General features: G+C 41.2%; 1 protein-coding gene across 1 annotated transcript; it reads right to left on the minus strand.

Annotated features, from left to right (window-relative positions):
* Positions 1-12,944: 12,944 nt before the first annotated feature.
* LOC110442589 (tissue factor pathway inhibitor-like) lies at positions 12,945-23,862 on the minus strand. The gene is made up of 6 exons (XM_021486271.1): positions 23,609-23,862; positions 22,393-22,557; positions 17,066-17,156; positions 16,279-16,608; positions 14,075-14,385; positions 12,945-13,883 (listed from the first exon to the last, which is right to left on the minus strand). The coding sequence occupies exons 1-5, from the start codon at positions 23,654-23,656 to the stop codon at positions 14,075-14,077; spliced, it is 945 nt and encodes a 314-aa protein (XP_021341946.1). The 5' UTR covers positions 23,657-23,862; the 3' UTR covers positions 12,945-13,883.
* Between the last annotated feature and the right edge of the window lie 3,752 nt (positions 23,863-27,614).

Consider the following 27,614-nt stretch of genomic DNA (forward strand, 5'->3'; position numbering starts at 1 on the left):
AATACATAATCACGAGGATAAATACATAACGACGAGGATAAATACATAACTATGTGGATAAATACATAACGATGAGGATAAATACATGACGAAGATAAATACATAACGATGAGGATAAAAACATGACGAGGATAAATACATAACGATGTGAATAAATACATAAAGATGTGGATAAATACATAACGATGTGGATAAATACATGACGAAGATAAATACATAACGATGAGGATAAAAACATGACGAGGATAAATACATAACGATGAGGATAAAAACATGACGATGTGAATAAATACATGACGAGGTTAAATACATAACGACGAGGATAAATACATAATGATGTGGATAAATACATAACGATGTGGATACATACATAACGATGAGGTCAATACATAACGATGTGGATAAATACATAACGATGTGGATAAATATACAACGATGTGGATACATACATAACGATGAGGATAAATACATAACGATGTGGATACATACATAACGATGTGGATAAATATACAACGATGAGGATAGATACATGACGATGTGGATACATACATAACGATGAGGTCAATACACAACGATGTGGATAAATACATAACGATGTGGATAAATATATAACGATGAGGATAAATACATGACGATGTATATAAATACATAACTATAAGGATAAATACATAACGACGAGGATAAATACACAACGATGAGGATAAATAAACAACGATGAGGTCAATACATAACGATGTGGATAAATACATAACGATGTGGATACATACATAACGATGAGGATAAATACATAACGATGAGGATACATACATAACGATGTGGATAAATATACAACGATGAGGATAAATACATGACGATGTATATAAATACATAACTATAAGGATAAATACACAACGATGAGGATAAATACATAACGATGTGGATAAATACAAAACGATGTGGATAAATACGATGTGGATTTTACATAAATAAGTCGTAAGTGGCAAGTCGTAAGTCGATGTCACACCCGAGCATTACACGATAAAAAGCCGAGTTACCCACTTACGAGATAATTATCTCGGCAAAATTATCTCGGCAAATGTGATAATATGTCGACATAATTTAAAAGTTATGTCGACATCTTCTCAGATTATGTCGACATATTCTCAGATTATGTCGACATCTTTCAATAATTATGTCGACATACGTAACTCGTAAGTCGCAAGTGGATGGCAGAAATATGCCACCATACAGCAGGTCCCAAGGTCATGATATCTATGTAGAGGGTCAATGGCCATGGCAGTTATAAATGGTAAGAAGACCTCGGCTATGCTTTCATCATATCAATGTCAAAGGTAATGGCCACTGTAAGTAATAATGTGTAGATGTTGAAGGCTTGGTTTCAGTAGATGATGTTGTGTTGCTATACGTCTTTATTTTAAATGAGCAGCGTTGCCACACCAGGGATAGATTGTGCCATGTCCGTTACCACCCGATCGTAGACATTAATCGTAACTAGCCAGTCACATTAAGGAAACAATAGAAACACCCCATCAGTAATTCTGGTCTAGCCGACATTTTGACAGGCGCAGACAGCCTCGGTCTGGGTCCTAGATAGAATGATTTAGAGAAAACTGAAGAAAGTCTGTCTGATGCTGGCTAGTCAATCCTATTGGTCGCCATACATATTCATGAAGATAATTTGATAATACCAAGGTCACGTACGTGATGGTAAACCTGATGGTGGAATCTGTGATATTACACATATATACAAGAAGGTCAGTATATTGCTGTAGCATAACTGTCCATTCCATACGTCCTGAATGTCATCACAGATTACCGACAGCCTAACTATTCCATACCGTCCTGAATGCTGATCCGCCTTGTATCGTTACCTCTGTATGAGATATAGTAATTGTGGGAGTGTTACATAGTATATAATAATGTAAAGGCGATCTTAAATGATGTCCATTGTGAGTGCGATACTATTGAAATAATGATTCGTCACAAAGACTTGTCACTTCCGCCAGAGATGACTTCAAACTACAACGTTACTCCTCGTTCCTTGGTCTACAATAAATACGTTCGTGAAGCTAAGCACAGAAAAGAAAGAACGTGTCCACACATGGTAAATTTAGCTGGGTGTGATGTATGGAGACGTATCTGTTCCACATTCCGAAGAAATAACCTGAAGTCAAGGGTTGTCCCGCCCTCTGTCAAACACTCCGTTCTTTTTTTGTGATCCGTTAATTACAGTCTACCGGTAGCTGTTATATAATCACAATGGATTCGCTGCTAAAGTCAGTTCTGCATAATTTCCGCCGTCATTAATTTAGCAATTAAAGAAGGATAAAGGTATGTTCAGCCACATGGACCGTCGCTTGTGTGAGATAAGACTCACATAGCGCCTCACACCCTTCACTTAGCAAGTCTAATTCATCAATTCTGGTCTAATTATAACTTCAGATGAAATACAACCCATAGACGACACAAATACAAATTCTTCACATTAAATTTCACTTTCTTAAATTGCATTTTAACGCTGTCATTAAAAAGGTTATCTCCTTTTTAAGCCAATACCGTCTTTGTCATATTTAACTTTGAATCAAATATGTTTTTAATTTGAGAATGAATCAGCTGTTTTTCCCTTTTGCGTTCCATACGGATCACTGACGGCGAGCTGTTGACAGAGACGATACATTTTACCAGCGATGCTATGTTTTCAGTCAGTCATATCGCCATAAAACATTATCATTTAAAGATTTACTATCTATGTTTCAATGTTGCTTATTGGGTCACGTGACTGATTGCTCCAAAAAGTTAAATCTAGATATGTTTTCGTCGGTTAACTGGAATGACAAGTTAAGAAGTCAGTATAAGGGACCCATGTTAGATAAAAGAATATATATACTATATAAAACACCCATATCTGACTTTCTTGTTGGCGCCAACGTCCTTAAGATAATTTAGGTAATCTGTATATTATATATGAAACCATGTGTGACGCCCATGTTGTCCCTGACGCATTACGAAATGGGATGACGTGGACACCGTCGTCCAATGACATTGAGGAGACATCAATTGTTAGCCTGTATACACCGTCGTCCTATCACATTGAGGAGGCATCAGTTGTTAGCCTGTAGACACCGTCGTCCTATGTGACATTGAAGAGACATCAGTTGTTAGTCTGTATACCCCGTCGTCCTATGACATTGAAGAGACCTCAATTTTAGCCTGTTGACACCGTCGTCATATGACATTGAAGAAACATCAGTTGTTAGTCTGTATACACAGTCGTCCTATGACATTGAAGAGACATCAGTTGTTAGTCTGTATACACCGTCGTCCTATGACATTGAAGAGACATCAATTTTAGCCTGTTGACACCGTCGTCATATGACATTGAAGAGACATCAGTTGTTAGTCTGTATACACCGTCGTCCTATCACCTTGAGGAGACATCAGTTGTTATTATGTAGACACCGTCGTCCTATGTGACATTGAAGAGACATCAGTTGACATTGAAGAGACATCAATTTTAGCCTGTTAACACCGTCGTCATATGACATTGAAGATACATCAGTTGTTAGTCTGTATACCCCGTCGTCCTATGACATTGATTGTTAGTCTGTCACCGTCGTCCTCTGACATTGAGGAGACATCAGTTATTAGTCTGTCACCGTCGTCCTCTGACATTGAGGAGACATCAGTTTGTAGTCTGTCACCGTCGTCATATGACATTGAAGGGACATCAGTTGTTAGTCTGTAGACACCATCGTCCTATGATCTTGAGGAGACATCAGTTGTTAGACTGTATACACCGTCGTCCTATTACATTGAGGAGACATCAGTTGTAACTCTGTCACCGTCGTCCTATGAATGACATTGAAGAGACGTCAGTTTTTAGTCAGTATACACCGTCGTCCTATGACCTTGAGGAGACATCAATTGTTAGTGTATACACCGTCGTCCTATGACCTTGAGGCGACATCAATTGTTAGTCTGTCACCTTCGTCCTATGACATTGAAGAGACATCAGTTGACATTGAAGAGACATCAATTGTTAGTCTGTATACACCGTCGTCCTTTGACCTTGAGGAGACATCAGTTTCTAGTCTGTCTCCGTCGTCATATGACATTGAGGAGACATCACTTGTTAGCCTGTATACACCGTCGGCCTATGACATTGAGGAGACTTCAATTGTTAGTCTGAAGACACCATCGGCCTATGACCTTGAGGAGACATCGGTTGTTAGTCTGTGGACACCGTTGTCCTATGACATTGAAGAGACGCCAGTTGTTAGTCTGTAGACACCGTCGTCCTATGTGACATTGAAGAGACATCAGTTGACATTGAAGAGACATCAATTGTTGGTCTGTCACCGTCGTCCTATGAAAATGAGGAGACATCAATTGTTAGGCTGTCACCGTCGTCCTATGACATCGAAGAGACGTCAGTTGTTAGTCAGTATACACCGTCGTCGTATGACATTGAGGAGACATCAGCTGTTAGTCTGTATACAACGTCGTCCTATGGCCTTGAGGAGACATCAATTGTTTGTCTGACACCGTCGTCCTATGACATTGAGGGGACATCAGTTTTTAGTCAGTATACCCCGTCGTCCTATGACATTGAACAGACATCAGTTCTTACCCCCTCACCGTAGTCCTATGACCTTGAGGAGACATCGGTTGTTAGTCTGTGGACACCGTCGTCCTATCACATTGAGGAGACATCAGTTGGTAGTCTGTCACCGTCGTCCTATGACAATGAGGAGACATCAATTGTTAGCCTGTATACACCGTCGTCCTATTACATTGAGGAGACATCTATGACATTGATGAGACATCAATTGTTAGTCTGTTTCCGTCGTCCTATGACATTGAAGGGACATCAGTTGTTAGTCTGTAGACACCATCGTCCTATGCCCTTGAGGAGACATCAGTTGTTAGACTGTATACACCGTCGTCCTATTACATTGAGGAGACATCAGTTTCTAGTCTGTCTCCGTCGTCATATGACATTGAGGAGACATCAATTGTTAGCCTGTATACACCGTCGTCCTATGACCTTGAGGCGACATCAATTGTTAGTCTGTCATTGTCGTCCTATGACCTTGAGGAGACATCAGTTTCTAGTCTGTCTCCGTCGTCATATGACATTGAGGAGACATCATTTGTTAGTCTGTCACCGTCGTTCTATGACCTTGAGGAGACATCAATTGTTTGTCTGTCACCGTCGTCCTATGACAATGAGGAGACATCAATTGTTAGCCTGTATACACCGTCGTCCTATGACATTGGGGAGACATCAGTTGTTAGTATATGACATTGAAGAGACATCAATTGTTGGTCTGTCACCGTCGTCCTATGACAATGAGGAGACATCAATTGTTAGGCTGTCACCGTCGTCCTATGACAATGAGGAGACATCAATTGTTAGGCTGTCACCGTCGTCCTATGACATCGAAGAGACGTCAGTTGTTAGTCAGTATACACCGTCGTCCTATGACCTTGAGGAGACATCGGTTGTTAGTCTGTGGACACCGTTGTCCTATGACATTGAGGAGACGTCAGTTGTTAGTCTGTCACCGCCGTCCTATGACATTGAAGAGACGTCAATTTTAGCCTGTTGACACCGTCGTCATATGACATTGAAGAAACATCAGTTGTTAGTCTGTAGACACCATCGTCCTATGCCCTTGAGGAGACATCAGTTGTTATTATGTAGACACCGTCGTCCTATGACATTGAGGAGACATCAGTTTTTAGTCAGTATACACCGTCGTCCTATGACATTGATGAGACATCAATTGTTAGTCTGTCACTGTCGTCCTATGACCTTGAGGAGACATCAATTGTTAGTCTGTCACCGTCGTCCTATGACATTGAAGAGACGTCAGTTGTTAGTCTGTATACACCGTCGTTCTATGACATTGAGGAGACATCAGTTGTAAGTCTGTCACCGTCGTCCTATGACATTGAGGAGACATCAGTTTTTAGTCTGTCACCGTCGTCATATGACATTGAGGAGACATCAATTGTTAGTATGTAGACACCGTCGTCCTATGACATTGAGGAGACATCAGTTGTTAGTCTGTCACCGTCGTCCTATGACATTGAGGAGACATCAGTTTTTAGTCTGTCACCGTCGTCATATGACATTGAGGAGACATCAATTGTTAGTATGTAGACACCGTCGTCCTATGACATTGAGGAGACATCAGTTGTTAGTCTGTCACCGTCGTCCTATGACATTGAGGAGACATCAGTTGTTAGTCTGTCACCGTCGTCCTATGACATTGAGGAGACATCAGTTGTTAGTCTGTCACCGTCGTCATATGACATTGAGGAGACATCAATTGTTAGCCTGTATACACCGTCGTCCTATGACATTGAGGAGACATCAGTTGTTAGTCTGTAAACACCGTCGTCCTATGACATTGAGGAGACATCAGTTGTTAGTCTGTCACCGTCGTCCTATGACATTGAGGAGACATCAGTTTTTAGTCTGTCACCGTCGTCATATGACATTGAGGAGACATCAATTGTTAGCCTGTATACACCGTCGTCCTATGACATTGAGGAGACATCAGTTGTTAGTCTGTAAACACCGTCGTCCTATGACATTGAGGAGACATCAGTTGTTAGTCTGTCACCGTCGTCCTATGACATTGAGGAGACATCAGTTTTTAGTCTGTCACCGTCGTCATATGACATTGAGGAGACATCAATTGTTAGCCTGTATACACCGTCGTCCTATGACATTGAGGAGACATCAGTTGTTAGTCTGTAGACACCGTCGTCCTATGACATTGAGGAGACATCAGTTGTTAGTCTGTCACCGTCGTCCTATGACATTGAGGAGACATCAGTTTTTAGTCTGTCACCGTCGTCATATGACATTGAGGAGACATCAATTGTTAGCCTGTATACACCGTCGTCCTATGACATTGAGGAGACATCAGTTGTTAGTCTGTAAACACCGTCGTCCTATGACATTGAGGAGACATCAGTTGTTAGTCTGTCACCGTCGTCATATGACATTGAGGAGACATCAATTTTTAGCCTGTATACACCGTCGTCCTATATGACATTGAGGAGACATATACACCGTCGTCCTATGACCTTGATGAGACATCAGTTGTTAGTCTTTGGACACCGTCTTCCTGTGACCTTGAGGAGACATGGAGACATCAATTGTTAGTATTTAGACACCGTCTTCCTATGACATTGAGTAGACATCAGTTATTAGTCTGTCACCGTCGTCATATGACATTGCGGAGACATCAATTGTTAGCCTGTATAGTTAGTCTGTAGACACCATCGTCCTATGACCTTGAGGAGACATCAGTTGTAAGTCTGTGGACACCGTCGTCCTATGACATTGAAGAGACGTCAGTTGTTAGTCTGTATACACCGTCGTCCTATATGACATTGAGGAGACATCAATTGTTTGTCTGTCACCGTCGTCCTATGACAATGAGGAGACATCAATTGTTAGTCTGTATACACCGTCGTCCTATGACCTGTAGCAGACATCAGTTGTTAGTCTTTGGACACCGTCTTCCTGTGACCTTGAGGAGACATGGAGACATCAATTGTTAGTATGTATACACCGTCATCCTATGACATTGAGGAGACATCAATTGTTAGCCTGTATACTCCGTCGTCCTATAACATTGAGGAGACATCAGTTTTTAGTTTGTCACCGTCGTCATATGACTTTGAGGAGAGACACCGTCGTCCTATGACAGTGAGGAGACATCAGTGTGTAGTCTGTCACCGTCGTCATATGACTTTGAGGAGAGACACCGTCGTCCTATGATCTTGCGATGACCTCAGCTGTTATTTTGCACCAATTTTGCTATTCTGTGATTTTGTTCCTAGTAGTTTGATAAGTGACGTCAGATAACAGACCTGCCGTACGTGACAGTTTGATAAGTGACGTCAGATAACAGACCTGCCGTACGTGACAGTTTGATAAGTGACGTCAGATGAGAGAACTGCTGTATGTGACATATTAATAAGTGACGTCATATGACAGAACTGTTGTACCTGACATATTGATCCGTGACGTCAGATGAGAGAACTGCTGTATGTGACATATTAATAAGTGACGTCATATGACAGAACTGCGGAGACATCAGTTGTTAGTCTGTGGACACCGTCGTCCTATGACCTTGAGTAGACATCATTGTTTAGCTTGTATACATCGTTTCCCTATGACCTGTAGGAGACATCAGTTGTTAGTCTGTGGACACCGTCGTCCTGTGACCTTGAGGAGACATCATTTTTTTAGCCAGTAGACATCGTTTCCCTATGACCTGTAGGACATCAATTATAAGCCTGTAGACACCGTCGTCCTATGATCTTGCGATGACCTCAGCTGTTATTTTGCACCAATTTTGCTATTCTGTGATTTTGTTCCTAGTAGTTTGATAAGTGACGTCAGATAACAGACCTGCCGTACGTGACAGTTTGATAAGTGACGTCAGATGACAGTGACGTCAAACAGTAGACATCGTTTCCCTATGACATGTAGGACATCAATTATAAGCCTGTAGACACCGTCGTCCTATGATCTTGCGATGACCTCAGCTGTTTTTTTGCACCAATTTTGCTATTCTGTGATTTTGTTCCTAGTAGTTTGATAAGTGACGTCAGATAACAGACCTGCCGTACGTGACAGTTTGATAAGTGACGTCAGATGACAGAACAGCTGTACATGACACATTAATCAATAACGTCATATGACAGAACTGTTGTACCTGACATATTGATCCGTGACGTCAGATGAGAGAACAGCTGTACGTTACAGATTGTTTAGTGACGTCAGATGACAGAAAAGCTGTATGTGACAGTTTGATCCGTGACGTCAGATGGCAGAACAGCTGTATGTGACATATTGATAAGTGACGTCAGATGAGAGAACTGCTGTATGTGACATATTGATCAGTGACGTCAGATGGCAGAACAGCTGTACGTGAGAATTTGATAAGTGACGTCATATGACAGAACTGCTATATGTGACATATTGATAAGTGACGTCAGATGAGAGAACTGCTGTATGTGACATATTGATCAGTGACGTCAGATGGCAGAACAGCTGTATGTGACATATTGATAAGTGACGTCATATGACAGAACTGCTGTATGTGACATATTAATAAGTGACGTCAGATGACAGAACAGCTGTACGTGACAGATTGATCAGTGACGTCAGATGAAAGAACAGCTGTACTTGAGAAATTGACTTTATTAACGAGTGAAGAGGTTTAACAAGTGACAACTATAGCCATAGTAGTATTGATAACAAAAACTACACATAACTCCGAGGTACCGGTCTTTATCTCCTTTTCCCCTCGCCTTATTTCAGGACCTTTCCCCTCCCGAAGCCAGGGTTAACCCGATGATTCCACACCTAAAACCAACGATGAGGGCGCCGAATCCCTTCATACATGGCCAAGTTCGGTCCAGTGTTTACCTGTTAAAATGGACGTTTGAAACGGTCAAGGTCAAATTTAAGATTCTGTAATTAACTGACACCTGTATCCGGCGCCCGTATCTGGAATAGATATGCTGTAATAAAGCCGGCACGATGTCCGTCTAATCTAATGTGGGTTAGATACAGGTCAACTTCCCAGTCAATGAAAACATGTTTATTTCTTCTAATCTAACGGCCAAACAGTAGCGGGTATGCCTTGAGGTCATTAGCACCGTGTCTGAGGGCTGATTGTTTCTACCGTTTGTATATCATTAACATCTATCCAACATATACTTAAAACGTATATATTTGTCAACGGGCGAACTGAAGATGTATTCTAGCATGAAACGGAGATCACTTCATGATTTGAGCTAATACATTGATGTTAATAAATAAAATAAGAAAAAAATAGAGTAACAGTTAATTAAAATTCGAAATCAACCTGAAATGGTTACCGGTAAGATGTCGGGTTACACGGCAGGTCTCGGCTCGTACATGTGTCCTCTCTCCGTTGGCATTTTAACAACAACTGGGGTCATGCGCGTTATCGCTTGACCTTGAACTTTCGTGTAGGTCTGTTTTGGTTTCTGCTGTGTGTCCTAAACAGTTGTGAACAGGTACAGGAATGTCGATCATATCTGACAGCTTTTACTGGTCCAATCAATGCCATGTATTGGTAGTTGTACTTTCAGGTATGTGATACTGTGAATAACAAAAAATACTCGACATTTGTGTTCAATGTTCGCTGAAAAAGAAAGTTCGGTATCGTTAAAGTACACCCCACCAGCCAGGGGTTATCAGCGCCTCTACCTGGACATGATTGTTACTTCGGTATCGCACCTGTATTGTCACATTTAAAAGCGTTGATCTCGTCATCAGCCTCAGGTAACATGCACACGACATTGTTACCTAATCATGCGTCTTTTTTTGTAGTCGAGTTATTAGATTTGAAGATATGCCTTCTATACAGAGAGAACTACAACGGTGTCTTAGTAAATTATTAAAATTGCTATAAATTTGCCAAATCTTAAAACCGTAATTATCCACATTGTTTATGATTCAACATTAGCCCTTTAACGTCTTTTATAATTTCAAAAATATTTCCTAAGGCTCTTAATATTCAGATTGTGGAACAAAACGCGACGCGCTGTTTCGTCAATACCGATCTATAATCGACCTAAACCTGATTATGGTTCAATTATTTAGAGGTGTTTGATCAAATTCATCACCAGAAGGTTCTCCTTGTTTCGGGGTGTTTTTTGTACATCACCTACCGCGAGGCTTTTTGTTGACTGATTAGATGAGCCAGTACTCATTGATAACTGAACAAAATTATCTCTACATTCTGCTTTCCAGCTTTATAAAGTCCAGAAAACCCAGCTTTTCATCCAAATTATAATACCTTTTGAACAAATTAGAAATTAATTCGATCTTTAGATATACGACTTTGAAACTAGTGGGAAAATTGTTACGATATCATTGTGATGCCGTTTTGTGTTACGATATCATTGTGATGCCGTTTTGTGTTACGATATCATTGTGATGCCGTTTTGTGTCACGATATCATTGTGATGCTGTTTTGTGTTACGATATCATTGTGATGCCGTTTTGTGTTACGATTCATTGTGATGCTGTTTTGTGTAACGATATCATTGTGATGCCGTTTTGTGTTACGATATCGATATCATTGTGATGCCGTTTTGTGAACACCTTATTCTACTTAGTTATTTAGCCCAAAATGAGTTTAAGGGTTACAATGCACGAGATATAATCGCGAAAAAGACTTCTTCTTCTGAGGTTTTTTTCTCCCGTCTATCGAAATTATGAAGCAACAAAACGCATTTTTTCAGGCTTAAGAGTTACTTCCCTTGAAAGTTAATAATCTCTCATTTTGAGGCTATGTATTCTGGACAGCACCAACGGTAAAGTGTATGATTGGCAATGGGAAGTCCTAAGTTCGACCTCTGAGGTGTTTTGTTTATATTAAATGTTCGTTTAAATTCTCAATTTTTAAACGATTATAGTTCTGTAAACTACTCGCAAAACAATATCTATATGGAATACTCTACAGTTACAGTGGTAATATTTTTTAACTGATGGTACGTGTAACCTCAAATTACCGGTCTTAAAACAATATAAAACAAACAAGTAATCCTTACCGAACAAGGGTCGTCAATCAAGCTTTTATCAGATCACATGTCAATATTTACGTTTTTGATAATAACCTAGATGTAATGTAAACTAGTTGAGGATGTGACCTACATATATATTGGTTATCACGACTGGTACAAAACACACACCCGTGTCAATACCTCCGTGTCTCAAGAGCTGGACAACCTCTACGACAGGTTACTGCAGATTAGTGTAACACGTGTCCTCGCTAACGGTACTACGTCGTAACTTTAGTACCGAACCTGATATTGTAATATAATAAATTACCGTTACTACCTATATTTAGAAATGAAAGTGCGTCATTATTGCAGAATGTAGTACCTATACCATGCCTTTAGAGGTAGAGTATGGCGATGTTATTGTAAAAAATAAGCTAACAGGCGGTTTTATGGGCGCCATAGCATTTATTCCAACCTACAATTAGTCATTATGTAACAATACTGGCGTATATTTCTAGTTGAATTGTCAAGGCAGACGTCGTAAAACAATACTGACGTTTAACGCCTTGATGAGCAATAATATCGTTTTTGGCACACCAATTAACTTAAGCAAAATTGACAGATCGCTGGAATTAATCTCAAGCTCCGTTGGTGTTTTTACTTCGTAAGAGGTAGTCTTGGGCGAAACTATGCTTCCGGCAGCTATTGGTGAAACGGTGGGCTCAACTTCATCAATATACTTGTAGCTTTATCTATCGATCTCTTTAATTAATGACAAAAAACGCCAAACGTCGTTCACTACCAGTGGTACTTCATCCTCGATACCCCAGGGGTTACGCTCTCTGCACAGCGAAAATGTCCCTAGTCCTTAGAGTATCGGGGATGAGAGTACTTACACGTCTGGAGAATTTCTTAGATCTATATTTGGAAGAAAGTTGTCTCCCTTGTTACTTCGTCCTAACGTCACAATGGTCACAAGGAAGTGTATCTGGACTACAGTTTGTGTTTGTTCGTGGTTTAACATCCTCGCAGCCATGGTCGACAGCGCCAAAAAACCCAATAGGAGTGCCGCAATGGGGAAGTCGGGTATGGATTTCCCCCTAATCAGTAGACACAAGCGAATTCTACAGGGCACCGACATTAGTCGCCTCTTACGATAACAGGTCGTGGAATAGGGCAAGCACATTTCTTCCCGGGCAGTTTATGTTTTAATAAAGGGAGTTACACACTGTTTGGATTGTAATGATTAGTAAGGTTCCGAGAAACGTTTGTTTTCCTCAACACAGTGTAATAAATGTGTGACACCTACAACTTAAACTCGACATTTTGTCGTAACATACTGGTCTCATCCTGAATAATACAACAAAAGCAGTGTGTTATATTTTTTGTGTTTTTATTTGCGATTTATAAAAATAAAATCAATAAATATAAATATCTCAAAATAACCATAAATAACAACAAAATAAGATCACGAGCCGATAACAGTTACAGTTTTGTATCGTAGCTGAGCCCTAATATTCCAGTCTATTCTCATCAGCGAGTTGATTTCTCACCAAACCCACGCAGTCTATTTCTAATAGTTCCGCTTACTACAGAATCAATTTGTACGGAATGGAATGTTAGGATCCACCTACGAGCATGCAACCCTTGCATCCCCACGAACCCTCGCACTGGTCCAGATCAACACTTAAAAGTTATCGTCACATAGAGATGATAGGGTCATCGTAATTCTCATTGCCCAATTGTCCTGGTATCTTTGAATCCATTCGGATCCAGTGTCGGTTACATAACGTCGTGAGGACGTTCGTCTGGCTTTAAAAGCTAAACAGGATAGTGTTCGGAACTCCTCGGTAGCGTGCGTTCCAGAATGTTTTGAGGCAAGTTTCGTCGCATAGCGACGTATGCTCTCTCAGTTAGGTGCATACGAGTAACACCACATTGTCTACATTTGCTCCACATTCATGTCTTTTGTATGCATTTGTAAACGTAATCTAGTGGCCCACTCTGTGGACCGTGGGACACCACATGAAGACCTCGTATGGGGAAACTACGGATCGAGGTCAGTAGTATTGGTCAGAAATGATATTTACTAGAAAATTTAATATGAAAATGACCAAATCTGTGATGGAGTTCGAATATTTTGCCCGCGTGCTTCATGATGACACAAACGGTGACGTATTTCTGAGCGAAACTGTTTGGGTCAGGAGCGAGCCTGATGCGCGGGCATCCGTACTGGTCACAGGACCGTGTAAGCTGACGGTGCCACTTCTTGGAGAACAGAGGTATTCCGGCGGGGAACCACTTGCAGTCTGTAACAACAAAAATATCAACATCAGCCCCCAGGTCTATATCAATTTATCCCTATGGCGGGACTACAAAAACATCAGAAGATGCAAACAACTGAACGCTGCCAAATGCATCCTTGTGTGTGAATGTAATAAGCATAAAAATAGTTTCTGTCCAAACACTGGCCGATGATAAAACACATTAAGTCACTTACCTAGCCGTTAAACTCGTTCCTGAGGATGCCTCTCCTCCGACTCTTGGACCTCTTTTTGTTCTTTCGCCTCCTGATGACACTCCGGTTTTTCCTCATGCACTGTCTCTTGCACTGTCTGCGTTTCCGGAAGTAGTTACCGAAAGAAGTTTTGCAAGCCTTGACCCTGACGCACGTGCCCTTCTCGAGACTGAAATGCCACCTCATCACGGTCCTATCTCTGCATCGAGAGGGGTCGTCTAGGGCAAGGAGACATATGTTGGTCTCGTTACTGGTCTCTCTGGATGGCATGCGATTCAGGTAGGCCAGGCTTCCTACAAAACACAGGAGATTGACGCTGTTATTGTCTGTAATCTTACATGATTCGTTCTACAATAATAGCATGCATATTGGTTTATCTAAATACAAAAGCACGCCTCTAATATACCTTTAGTTTAATTCATTATGATTCTCCATTGTGCTTTAATAATTGCATAGGAACTAAATTGCAAAGAAGAGCCCACATCAAGGAAATTAAGAAATATTAAAATTTCCAAAACGTATGCAATTTACCAACAAATGCAAGACTAAATAAGACTGCGTTAACGAGGGTTCAATAAATTGCCCCACTCTTCATAGTGTAGTATTGTTGATTGTATTAACGTAGTGAGTATTGGGAGGGGTTAATGGGAAGGGGGTTGTACCCGTATTAGCGAGGCCACTTATGTCACATTTTTGACACTGTGTGCCCCAGTCGGACAGAATGATATTATATTAGTTTCGCGATCCCGTACCACAAACCAAGCCATGAAGTTATTGACAAAACAGCTGTGGTATATGGTTGACTTGTGCATGCTATCCCCGTCAATACCTGGCTATATATGACATGTTATTACCTTGTGCACCTATATAAAGCTATTTTATAATACTGTAATACGGAGGCGTTACGACGCGGAGACGGTAATTAATATCTGCCCGTGGATGAACCGCAGTGCCCCTGCGAACAGGAATTCTATTACCCTGACAGGTGGTGATCAGCTATGCCCAATCAAGGACAGCGTGCTGGATAATGTACTTTACCTCTCCTCGAAGAAAACACATTCCATTGACGAAAAAATGAATTACATGTTTGTGTCGTACCGTACGTTGATTTCAATTCATAGAGTTCATATAGCGATGACGCCGATTGAAAGCTGTGAGCTTCCTGTGGCGCGTTTGAATATATGTTAAAATACTTACAATGTTTTTGTTTTTCGTGTATTAAATGTTGGCGCTGATTGTCGCGTAGGATGTGCCCAGTCATCGTATTGTGAGAGAAAACAGAGATGTTTGGCGTGCTTTTCATACCAGGTGATTAAGCGGTTTTTTAATGTTGTTACTGTGTCATTTAAGTTGGTTACACATGAGCACATTTGCTGCATTGAATCTGAGAGACAGATAAACACGAACTGGCAATGATAATAAACAGGACATTACGATCAGTGATTGGGCGGACACGACTGACTGCGCCACACACTTTCAGCCATGGCGGTCACGCTTGTTGTGGCCAGAAATTGTCCACAAAATAGCCCCACAACACAAACTCCTGTTATCGAGAATTAGAGGATGACATGGCACATAATCTCACACAAAAGGAGCGCCCCTGTATCTAAGGCCTCCGTTTTAGTGACAAGTCAGTTGATCAGGTTCCACCTCTCACATTGGTGCGACATGTTACCTTGACTAAATCACGGTCGGACATCATTGTCAATGCTATTATACGACTGTGAAAATCAGTCGGACATTTCTGTGTAGATTAAGCTGTTTTGTTCAATGATTCAATAGTTTGCCAAATAATTGTATGTACTAGCTCACTAATGTTCTGTGCAGAGAGCGTGAGTGAGCGTAGCCCCGATGTACATGTAGTTTAGATTAAGGTAGACTGTCCCAAACACTGTTACAGGTCTTTACCTTTTTAGTTAAGCTACCTGCTTTTTTAAGAGCTCCGACGTTCGATCCTCGAAACTGGGTCAAGAAATTATGATAAATATATTTCTTTCACATTTTATGGGAAAATATCTCAAATATCAGAAAAATGCCAACCAAATTAGATACAACGTGGACACAAAGCCCGGGGACCCTTCACCTGACGACAACTATTTCTTTTAAGTATTAACAAGAGGTTATTGACAAACTTGCCTGTTATAGAAATATCAATTGCTTATGGAACTCGAAGCATAAAAGGCTACCTTTTTTGGATTTTGATGAAATACACGTCCTCTTGCAGTCTCTTCGACGCCTGAAATTGTTTCCTACAGTTTGGCATCCTCTGAACCTCAGACACATCCCCTTGTTACTGTTGAAATAGTACCTCTTCTCCTTCCGGTCACATTTCCATGCTTCCGGTGGCGGTTGATCTATGCATATTTCTGTGACGTCAACAGGGCTGGTACCGCTGATAGTCGTACTGGAGTCTTGCTGAAGAGTGTTGGCTATATCAAATGCCTCGTTCGTGAGAGCGGGAGGTCCCCTGTTGTGCCCCATAGGGATAGAAACATCGCTTGTGGTAGATTTTGCATCTGTAAAAAAAATATAGAATTATGAATGCATTGACAATAATAGAATGCAGATTTGCGATTATATTAGAATTTGTTTATATAACTTGCTTTACGGGTTCCCACCTGGGAATGTAATAGAATCTAATAGAATATGTAAGGAGAACACATTTATTATAAATAGACTTCCACGACCATAATTCCCCACATTCTGCACATACATGTATCTGACATTTTTTGCATTGTAAACAGTAAAGACTCTCCCATTACTCAAATGTGCCGGTAGCCTCACGGACCATTTACGAGGTGTAACCTGCCATGTATATGTTACATAAGTGATGTGTTTCTATGAGAGGAGAATAAATGCTCAAACTTCCGGGCTATTAATTAATAGTAAACAGTCTGGCTGTTACACTGCAGCTGACGGGCATCTGTGTGACGTCATAGGTACCACGAAGGGGTCGACAGTACTTCTCCTTACCTTTACAAGCAGCCTTGTGGCTACAGAATCCTCCTCTGCAGTTCTTTGCTTTCTTGATGACACAGACAGTTCCATCAAAGCAGAAGACGTTCTGAAAGAGAGAAATGTACGTGAACCCCGACACCTGTCAAATACAGATTCAATTCCATGCTGACACGGCAGTAAAAGGCAGGACTGTAACTGCGATCGAACGAGCACACGCTCTGATTGGATTTGTCTTAGACATGTCCGTCTTGCCACTCGGCTCCAGTCAGCCAATACCACGTATCGGTTACGAGGAGAGCCCTATAACACCCAGAACAAAACTCCTGACAGGGCTCTGTGTCAGTTGGAAATTGGTTTGTAATAAATATTATTGAGCGAAAAGATTGCATGCAGCGGTCAGGCGGTTACGGAGTGTCGATCAAGACAGTTGGCACTTAGTAAACGGCGGACCATTAGTAAAGTCAACACAGGCATCTCTACAAAACACGGAGAAACTAAGACGTAAAAACGCCTGAAAAAGTAAAGGTCAAAAACCCTCCGCGCAACAAGGCGAGGTCAACAACACATGACAATGTATGCACATAAGGGACGGAGTGAAATAATACAGGATTAAAGATGTGTCAAGCTTATTTACAGTAGGCCGGGTCCCGATAACGAACGGGTTTTGACATATATAGCCGTTTTACGGTAAACATACGACGCCGCAATACAGGTATACACAACGGTTCCTGTTTTTGACATTCCGGCTTCCACATAACCGCTATGTTCTTATATAAATAAATTATTAGTACACATGTATATCACATAATGGGCACCATAATGGGTTCAAATCGGTGCACTTGCATACCACCTGGTGAGTGTCATCTAGATCGATACAGTTTTTGTAAAAAGACAACATTTCATTGGTGAACGTATCCCGGTCCCCAGTATTTGTGTCCCAGACCCACGGGCAAAGTTCGGTTAGGCTGTGTCAGTATCCCGAATCTAGAGGGATTCTGTGTTGACATCCCTAGTCCCCGGATGTAATGTAAGTATGCTGTGTCCACTTCCCCGACCATGAAGAATGCTATGTCCATTTCCCCGACCCAGGGGTATACTGTGTATGTATCCCCGACCCAGGGGTATACTGTGTATGTATCCCCGACCCAGGGGTATACTGTGTATGTATCCCCGACCCAGGGGTATACTGTGTATGTATCCCCGACCCAGGGGTATACTGTGTATGTATCCCCGACCCAGGGGTATACTGTGTATGTATCCCCGACCCAGGGGTATACTGTGTATGTATCCCCGACCCAGGGGTATACTGTGTATGTATCCCCGACCCAGGGGTATACTGTGTATGTATCCCCGAACCCCGGGAATGTGGGGAACTCTTTAGTGGTATCAAACAATCACTCTCAATAATATCATATCGTTTAATGTCCCGCAAGATAACACATACCATCAATTATAGAACTATTCGTCAATCTATTCTTACATTGTCGAATCCAAGGTTGGGGTTGGTAAGGGGTCGGGCGGGAACCCCACCTCCGTTTTGCGAAGTCACGGGTGTGTGTGTGTAGGGGGGGGGGGTATCGCCCTCTAAACCCTCCCCATTCACAAAACCCTGGATCCGCGCCTGATATGATAATGACTGCCGTCCATCACCACAAGTCTGTGACAAGTCAATGTGTATTGCATGAATGCTACCTTCCTCGACAGGTGAAATATCCATAAACATTTGGTAGCACTAAATACCTGTCTCGTGTACAGCACACCTGAGCTCTCGTGACAGAAGACAATCAATTTGGCCATTACAAGGTAGATACAGGTAATAATTATACCATTATAAAATCATACGGTGTGAAACGAGAGAGGGGGTCCTGAATACCTTCCATTGTCCAGCTCTAGTATACGTACTACCTCCTTACCTACCGACCGTCGAAACACTACTTTTTCAATTACTTGAGTAGACTTGGGCTGGTGAGGATGTCCAAACAGGTGTGTGTTATCGAGTAGGAAAACCTAGGTTACATCAGGTGTAATCACCCTATACACGTAATGGTTATGGGGGTTAAAGAACCGAAAGCCTAAACACAAAACCACTATGTGCATACCAGATCTGCAATGGTCACGGCGCAGGTGCAGCGGCTCATCTTTACGATACAAGCGACAATCGTTCATTAAATCGTGGTACTAATAAACTTAAGGACTGAAATATATATGAGAGGTACCTTTAAATCTATCCCGGGGATACACATTAGCTATAACGACACCGTATAGGCTACGTAACGTTCACGAAACAAACTTCGAAGCGGCCCTTGATCTATATATAATACACACACGTGTCTTCAATTTCACTGTCTGCCATTAAAAAAACCTTTGAAAACTTTGATAGAAAGTATCACCCGAAATAACTGGCTGTCACTTTGTACTAGTCACTACTCCAAAATCAAGTCTAAAGCGGTACATACACAATCGGCCTGCCTTTTGATTGAACACAGGTTGTTTTGGAACATTTTTGGTTACAGTGACTAACGCATTACTTCATTGAAGCTTTCCTCAGTCTGCCTTTTCTTTCGACAATTCTGCTTTAGAACCTTATCGCTATTGTAAACAACAACGTAACCGCTTGCCTTTCCGTGCACGCGGCCTTGAGGAGAGTTATGTTTTCTCACCAACACGCTATCCGCCGAGTGTCTGGTTTACATCACCGTAGCCAGGTTTTAGCAGCTATTCTGTTGTTCTAGCAATCACAAAGCGCCATTGATAAACTATTTTAGAGATCACTTTGAAACTCCGTTAACCATTTTTGTTCATCTCCCACCCACTCATCGAGTGTGCTGTTGGGTTTTCCATAGTGCGCAGCAAAGACATGGGAATCATTTTCCGTTTGAGAACCCCTGCTAGAATATCTCTAACATCTTATCTATCAAAGTTGCTCGTTCAGAATCTCTCGTTTCAAACACAAGATGTACTCGGGACAGTGAAATGACGAAATCATACGTTCAGTACCAAACTGCACTTCACGAGAGTTTCGTTTTTGACATATGAGATTCATATCCTCTTTGACCGAGACTGTTATCTAGATAATACCAAAAGATTTTACGTGAAAAGAACATCTGTGCCCAAACTTAGAATCATCTGTTTCATATGTTTCAGTAAAGATCTTTTCAAAATTGTGTCAGAACAAAATATCATCACGGCTTTTTATCCCAGTTTAATCGTCATGTCACAACGTGGTTTCTGCGAAATTAAAGAAACTCGGATTATTGAGCTTAGCCTTTTGGTGAGAAGAGAAACGTTTAGAAGCGACAGTTGCCCACGCGTTACGTCTATCACAGACTGTTCCAGTCATTCAGCCTAACGCCATCAATACTTCAATGTCCAAACCTATCCCTGGTCAGCATTACAATTGTCGACAACATTACTTCAGAAAATATAACAATACTGACAACGTTCCTCAAAAACCTATCTCAGACAATATTACAATGTCCACAACCTACCTCGGACAATATTACAATGTCCACAACCTACCTCAGACAATATAACGATGCCCACAACCTATCTCAGACAATATAACGATGCCCAAAACCTACCTCAGACAATATAACGATGCCCACAATCTACCTCAGACAATATAACGATGTCCACAACCTACCTCAGACAATATAACGATGACCACAACCTACCTCAGACAATATAACGATGTCCACAACCTACCACAGACAATATAACAATGTCGACAACCTACCTCGGACAATATTACGATGTCCACAACCTAACTCGGACAATATTACAATGTCCACAACCTATCTCAGACAATATCACAATGTCCACAACCTACCTTGGACAATATTACAATGTCCACAACCTACCTCAGACAATATAACGATGCCCAGAATCTACCTCAGACAATATAACGATGCCCACAACCTACATCAGACAATATAACGATGCCCAAAACCTACCTCAGACAATATAACGATGCCCACAACCTACCTCAGACAACATAACGATGTCCACAACCGACCTCAGACAATATAACGATGCCCAGAATCTACCTCAGACAATATAACGATGCCCAAAACCTACCTCAGACAATATCACAATGTCCACAACCTACCTTAGACAATATCACAATGTCCACAACCTATCTCAGACAATATCACAATGTCCACAACCTACCTTAGACAATATCACAATGTCCACAACCTATCTCAGACAATATCACAATGACCACAATCTACCTCAGACAATATTACAGTGCCCTCAACCTACCTCAGACAATATCACAATGCCGACAACCTACCTCAGACAATATTACAATGCCCACAACCTACTTCAGACAATATAACGATGCTCACAACCTATCTCAGACTTTATTACAATGCCAACAATCTACCTCAGACAATATAACGATGTCCACAACCTACCTCAGACAATATAACGATGCCCAAAACCTACCTCGGACAATATAACGATTCTCACAACCTATCTCAGACAATATTACAATGCCCACAATTTACAATATTACAATGCCAACACCCTACCTCAGACAACATAACGATGCCCACAACCTACCTCAGACAACATAACGATGCCCACAATCTACCTCAGACAATATAACGATGCCAACAACCTACCTCAGACAATATAACAATGCCCACAATCTAAATCAGACAATATAACAATGCCCACAATCTAAATCAGACAATATAACGATGTCCACAATCTACCTCAGACAATATAATGATGTCAACAACCTACCTCAGACAATATAACGATGCCTACAACCTACCTCGGACAATATAACGATGCCCACAACCTACCTCAGACAATAATACAATGCCCACACCCTACCTCAGACAATATCACAATGGCCACACCCTACCTCAGACAATATAACAATGGTCACTACCTACCTCAGACAATATAACGATGCCAACAACCTACCTCAGACAATATAACGATGCCTACAACCTACCTCGGACAATATTACAATGCCCACACCCTACCTCAGACAATATAACAATGATCACAACCTACCTCAGACAATATAACGATGTCCACAACCTACCTCAGACAATATAACGATGCCTTCAACCTACCTCGGACAATATAAAACTGCCCACAACCTACCTCAGACAATATAATAATGATCACAACCTACCTCAGACAATATAACGATGCCCACAACCTATCTCAGACAATATAACGATGCCCACAACCTACCTCAGACAATATTACAATGCCCACAACCTTTCTCTGACAACTTTATAAAGTCTTGAAATGTCTGCCAATAGTTCTCACAGCACCCCAAAGGAACAACACTATATAAGATATTTTGTTGTACTTACCCTGCACGGGTTCTGACATTTACAAATTGGTCCCCCTTCTACGTCAGTATCGTAACCGTACGGACAGTGGAGACCACACTTCAGCGTAAAGTGTTTCCATGCCATAGATCCACGGCCAGGCAGACTGAGAACAATGGCAGAGGAATATACCGGGTACAGGACCGTCTGTCCAAAGAAAATAGGAAATATTTAAGTATATCGTGTCTAATGTTCATAGCCATTAATAACCTAGAAAACTCAAATACGTCGCACAAATCTATAGCAGAAATACATAGTTTTATGAGATTCTATTTTCAAAATCGCAATTTCCGTTATTTTAAAGAACTATGCGGTCAAGGTCATTTGTGGAGAAGCTGCATAGTAACACGTTGATGTCTAGTTACAGCACAATGACACCACTGCCAGTGTCTGTACCTCATGTGACGTAACTAGGTCATGTAATTTACAAAATACCTCTACAGCTAACAATAAGGGACAGGGGCCCCTAATACCGACAGTATAGCTTATCTGATTGGTGAACTATCTTCAGTAAAAGTGAATGCATACGGTTGAAATGCGAACCCTGTTCGGTGTATAGGGCAAATACATCACACGTTTATTACACAAGCGCTGATAAAACAGCCCATCAACATTATCTGTTTGGTAGCGATTTTAATGACAGCTAAGAGCCTAATCGGCTAATGAATAACCGTTGAGTGGTGGCCTTTTATTGTTGATGTATTGAATGTGCAGAGTCACTGTAGCATTGCATCACGCGCGGAGTTCTCACCTGTCTTCGTGTGACCGATACACAGGTATTCCCATATAATTATTTTTGAATACAGAGTGTATAAATATAGAGAGTGTGATGTGGTGCGGGTTACCGAGGGCTCAGGGACGGTATACAAGATGATCCTACACAAACACATCGTTAACCATATCATCTCTTTAAACGCCGAACTTAAATATACATTAACTAGATTTAACAATAAATGTATTCCTCCTATTGAATGAAATAAATGTCACGGCATTCTAATCTGTATTCAGTACCTGTATCATTTAACGGTCGTCCCTATACGCTGTCTTCAGAATAATGTAACGACACTAGGAAATATCTATTGAAGCAATACTGGTATTGACAGTATGTATAAGAAAACATAGAATTGCAAAGTGACATGACAATAGCAAAGATATAATCACAAATTGATTTTAAATAGAGATAAGAAATAGAACTTACCAACAATAAACAAAGTCCCGAGTAAGAATTACTAACAGTCGGCTTCATATTGATATCACACACAACACGTGTAGCATACAGTAACGCACTGTGGTGGCTGGTTAATAGTAGAAACTAGCTTTCGTTCTCACCACGATCAATCTGGGTTCACAACTATTCAAATATTGGCATCTCATATCCGTACACAGTAATTTATAGCCGCCCGCCGATTACGTCCTCACCGGCTTTGGAATGTGTAGGTCAATTTAGCCACTAAAAACAGGATGTTTTCCGCAAGTACTGCGACGCCGCTTCAAAAGCCCCGCCCCCAATGTAGCTCGATTCATACTTTTACCCATATATGTCACAAAACTAAGTGACGTGCACATGTCAGTTGAACTGAGTTTCTTTGTCATTGGCTGGTTGAAGAAGGCGTTGCGAAAACCAGTGTCAGAAACTCAATGTGCCAGAACCAGTAGTAAACATGTAGTAGATATGTGTAGGGTGTATATTTAGCGTGTATGTGTTGCTGTATGACCTCACTAGTCAGTGACCCACATCAGCCGAACCAGCATACAGCAGCGCCTGTTTACACTACCAAATACACCTCATAACTTACAGCCGGGCAAAACACCAAGATTGGAATCAACAAGCAAAGCGAAATACCCTAATTTTGAATCATTACAAAATAATGGAAGTCTGGAGGGAGAGATGTTACTCTGGAGGTCACTCCGGAGGAAAGAGTTGTCAGTCGGGAGGAAAGAGTTGTCAGTCGGGAGTTACTAACGATTCTTACCGAGAACTTGGCCACAGTCTGATGTATGCCAAGTGTGTGTTATTGGTACAACACGATGTTGGCTTCTCCAAGGGGGAGGATCATTCGTGTTAAAAGTTTGGCACAAGGCTGACGGCTGTCAAATAGTAAATTATCTATATATACTCACAAATTCATCCTGCATTCGTCCATGTAGGTTGGGAACTAAGACGTTTAGTTTATTATCAAACTAAAGCCTATTGTATTATTTGCTAGTACAGCGATAAAGGCTGGTTAATGACACAGCGAACACTGTTGTACTTTAGTACTGTATCTGCAAATAGACTGCAAAATCTATTTTAACATTGCAGGCTCGCATAGTTTCTACCGCATCTTTCTACACGTGCCTCTTTTTCCACGTGCAATACTGACGTGCACATGACAGCAACGCCCTCGTGACACTTGGCGGGTGTTGATGAATCGTGCCATCTGGGTACAACGTCTGTTACTAAATTAATCTCTCGGACTTTAACGTCGGATCTTCTAATTTCGCACGTGTTTAATTTGTATTTTTACGTTTCTTTTTCGAACAGATCACTGAAGTTTTTCTTATTGCTTGTGTCAACTCCACCCCAGCAATGCTGGCACGGTCATAAAATATCGGTTGGCCACACGCGGGCCTGTGATAGCGGGAATATTCCAGGTCGGACATCGGCGATAGCGGGGAATATTCCAGGTCGGACATCGGCGGAAACATATATCAGTACATCACCAGGTGCAAGGACAATGCTGGTTCAAAGGGGGGGGGGGGGTATTTTTACAAGAGTAACGTTTAAAATCTCAAGATGTTGGGGCAGTCGTTTTAGGGTTTTTCCCTCGTATCCATCAACTATCAATACACCCATCAATGATCAAACAACACTTACCGCCGTAATTGGTTATATACAACAAATGACCAATGTAAGACCATCATTTTTCAACGTGACGATGCATTCCCGTGATTGACAAAGCTAGGAAAAATCCCCCTCAGTGTGAAACACGCATACAAATGTACGTAAACGTTATCGAGTGTTATCGCTTAACGCAGACCGTACGTTAGTACGCCTTACACCCTATTTCATATAAAATGGTCACAGCAAAATATGCAAGAAATGTCCTTCAATGATTTTCTTACCTTTTCCTTAGGGTTCTCTCAAGCACTATGAAGTCCTTATCATACAGATAATGTTTTAAGATAGACATCAATTTTCTCATTATTCTAACAGTGCCTCTGATTTGTTATCCAATAAATTCGAAGTCAAGAACACTGCCTACATCATCATTAGGGCTGCGATGGTATCTGGTCATCAACACTTCTCAAACTTAGGTATTGACTTTCCGTAGTTACTATGACAACTCATTTCACTGATGTATACGTCACCGAAAGTACGAGCATATCACACAAACAGAAAAGAAAACAATTTTAACAAAATGGAAAGAGTGTGATGTGTTTAAAGATAAACAGTATCCGTTAAGCCGTTGTTGGGCTTCACTGGAGAGCTTGCACTACAACTTTTATAAGTCAAAGACTTCACTTGAAAGGGAAGGCATTAGTTGGAACAGGAAAATTGTACAATCTGATGCAACAATGCGCGAAAGAATTTAGCTCTAATAGCTAAGCCCCTATCTAATGCTTTATCCAACAATACTTCCGGTCTGTGACTTCCTGTCTCAAGCGTATATCTAACACAGATCACACGGGACAAGATCACGAGGATAACGTGAGGTTTGAGCATACTTATTGACTAAGTCACCTGGCGACTCCCAAACAACACAGTTCCAGACAACAACCCTCTAGCATTGAATTAAATAAAACATTACGATTCCTGTTGAGTATGTGCGGCGAATCAGAAGGATTGTAATATTGACATGGTGGTACAGGGGGCAGGTCACATGTTTGGTGTGGGGACATAGCATTTGTACCTCAGTGTGGGTTGTCTGGTGGTGAGAGATCACATGTTTGGACACATGCTTGGTGCCATTGCAGAGCTTTCATCTTGAGGCTTTACAAAACCTGGGCTTCAGGTGTTGCAAGACATATAAGAAGAAACCAACTATCCGAATTAAAAAAAATAAAAATACCTTGCACTTTCTAGCTCACCATTTTCCTACTCCTTCCCAGTCTAATCATGTCTTAATCTCGTCTACTTGGCGATAATTGTAATGTTCATCTATTAGATTATTGAGACTAACATCGGGTACCTCATCGTGATAGGTTTCGTTTATGTTTTGTGTAGCTATAGGGGAGGTGTTTCTTGACCAATCCCTTTGGTAATTACATCAAATACGTTTCGGTTAGAAAAATTGAGTCTAATCTTTTAGTCAGTTAGACTTTATTAATGATATTATCTCTACAAACGACCATGATGGTAACAGCCATGACGGAGAAGTCCTACCGAGTAGTGTTATTGATTGACGTGGCTGGTAACAACAGGGGAGAACTTCCGGTTGGTCTTCAGTTGACCTTGGAAATGACGCCATCGAACTGATTTCGCTACGTCATCCACGTTTTATTTGACCTACGTGTCACCTGCATCAGCCAATTCGACAGAGTTTTGCTCGTTTGATTAAGATAGTCGTCTGTAAGTTGGTGTACAATAGGGACTGATTGAGACAGGTATTGTCTTCGCTGTCTCGATCTGCCACGAACATGCAGTTTGTCTACGACACTCGGCATTTCTTCCTGTATGATGCAGACATAACCGATACTGCGATATATCTCGGGGTGACCATCCACTAACAGTACTATTCTATTTACTGATACTGTGATATATCTCGGGGTTACCATCCATTTACAGTACTATTCTATATACTGATACTGTGATATATACTGTGATACATCTCGGGGTGACCATCCCCTTACCGTACTATTCTATATACTGATACTGTGATATATACTGTGATACATCTCGGGGTGACCATCCACTTACAGTACTATTCTATATACTGATACTGCGATATATCTCGGGGTGACCATCCACTACCAGTACTATTCTATATACTGATACTGTGTTATATCTCGGGGTGACCATCCACTAACACTACTATTCTATATACTGATACTGTGATATATCTCGGGATGACCATCTACTTACAGTACTATTCTATATAGTGATACTGTGATCCATCTCGGGGTGACCATCCACTTACCGTACTATTATATATACTGATACTGTGATATATCTCGGGATGACCATCCACTAACAGTACTATTCTATATGCTGATACTGTGAT

The sequence above is a fragment of the Mizuhopecten yessoensis genome, unplaced genomic scaffold, assembly GCF_002113885.1.
Source record: "Mizuhopecten yessoensis strain PY_sf001 unplaced genomic scaffold, ASM211388v2 scaffold716281, whole genome shotgun sequence".
NCBI classification, from domain to species: Eukaryota; Metazoa; Mollusca; class Bivalvia; order Pectinida; family Pectinidae; genus Mizuhopecten; species Mizuhopecten yessoensis.

Bases quoted from the DNA above. Each gene is read 5' to 3' on its own strand.
- LOC110442589 (XM_021486271.1), bottom strand. From the start codon at position 23,656: ATGAAGCCGACTGTTAGTAATTCTTACTCGGGACTTTGTTTATTGTTG. The intron at 17,157-22,392 runs GTAAGTACAACA...TCTCTCTTTCAG, and splicing joins AATGTCAGAACCCGTGCAGG to AACGTCTTCTGCTTTGATGG. The intron at 16,609-17,065 runs GTAAGGAGAAGT...TTTTTTTTACAG, and splicing joins CCACAAGGCTGCTTGTAAAG to ATGCAAAATCTACCACAAGC.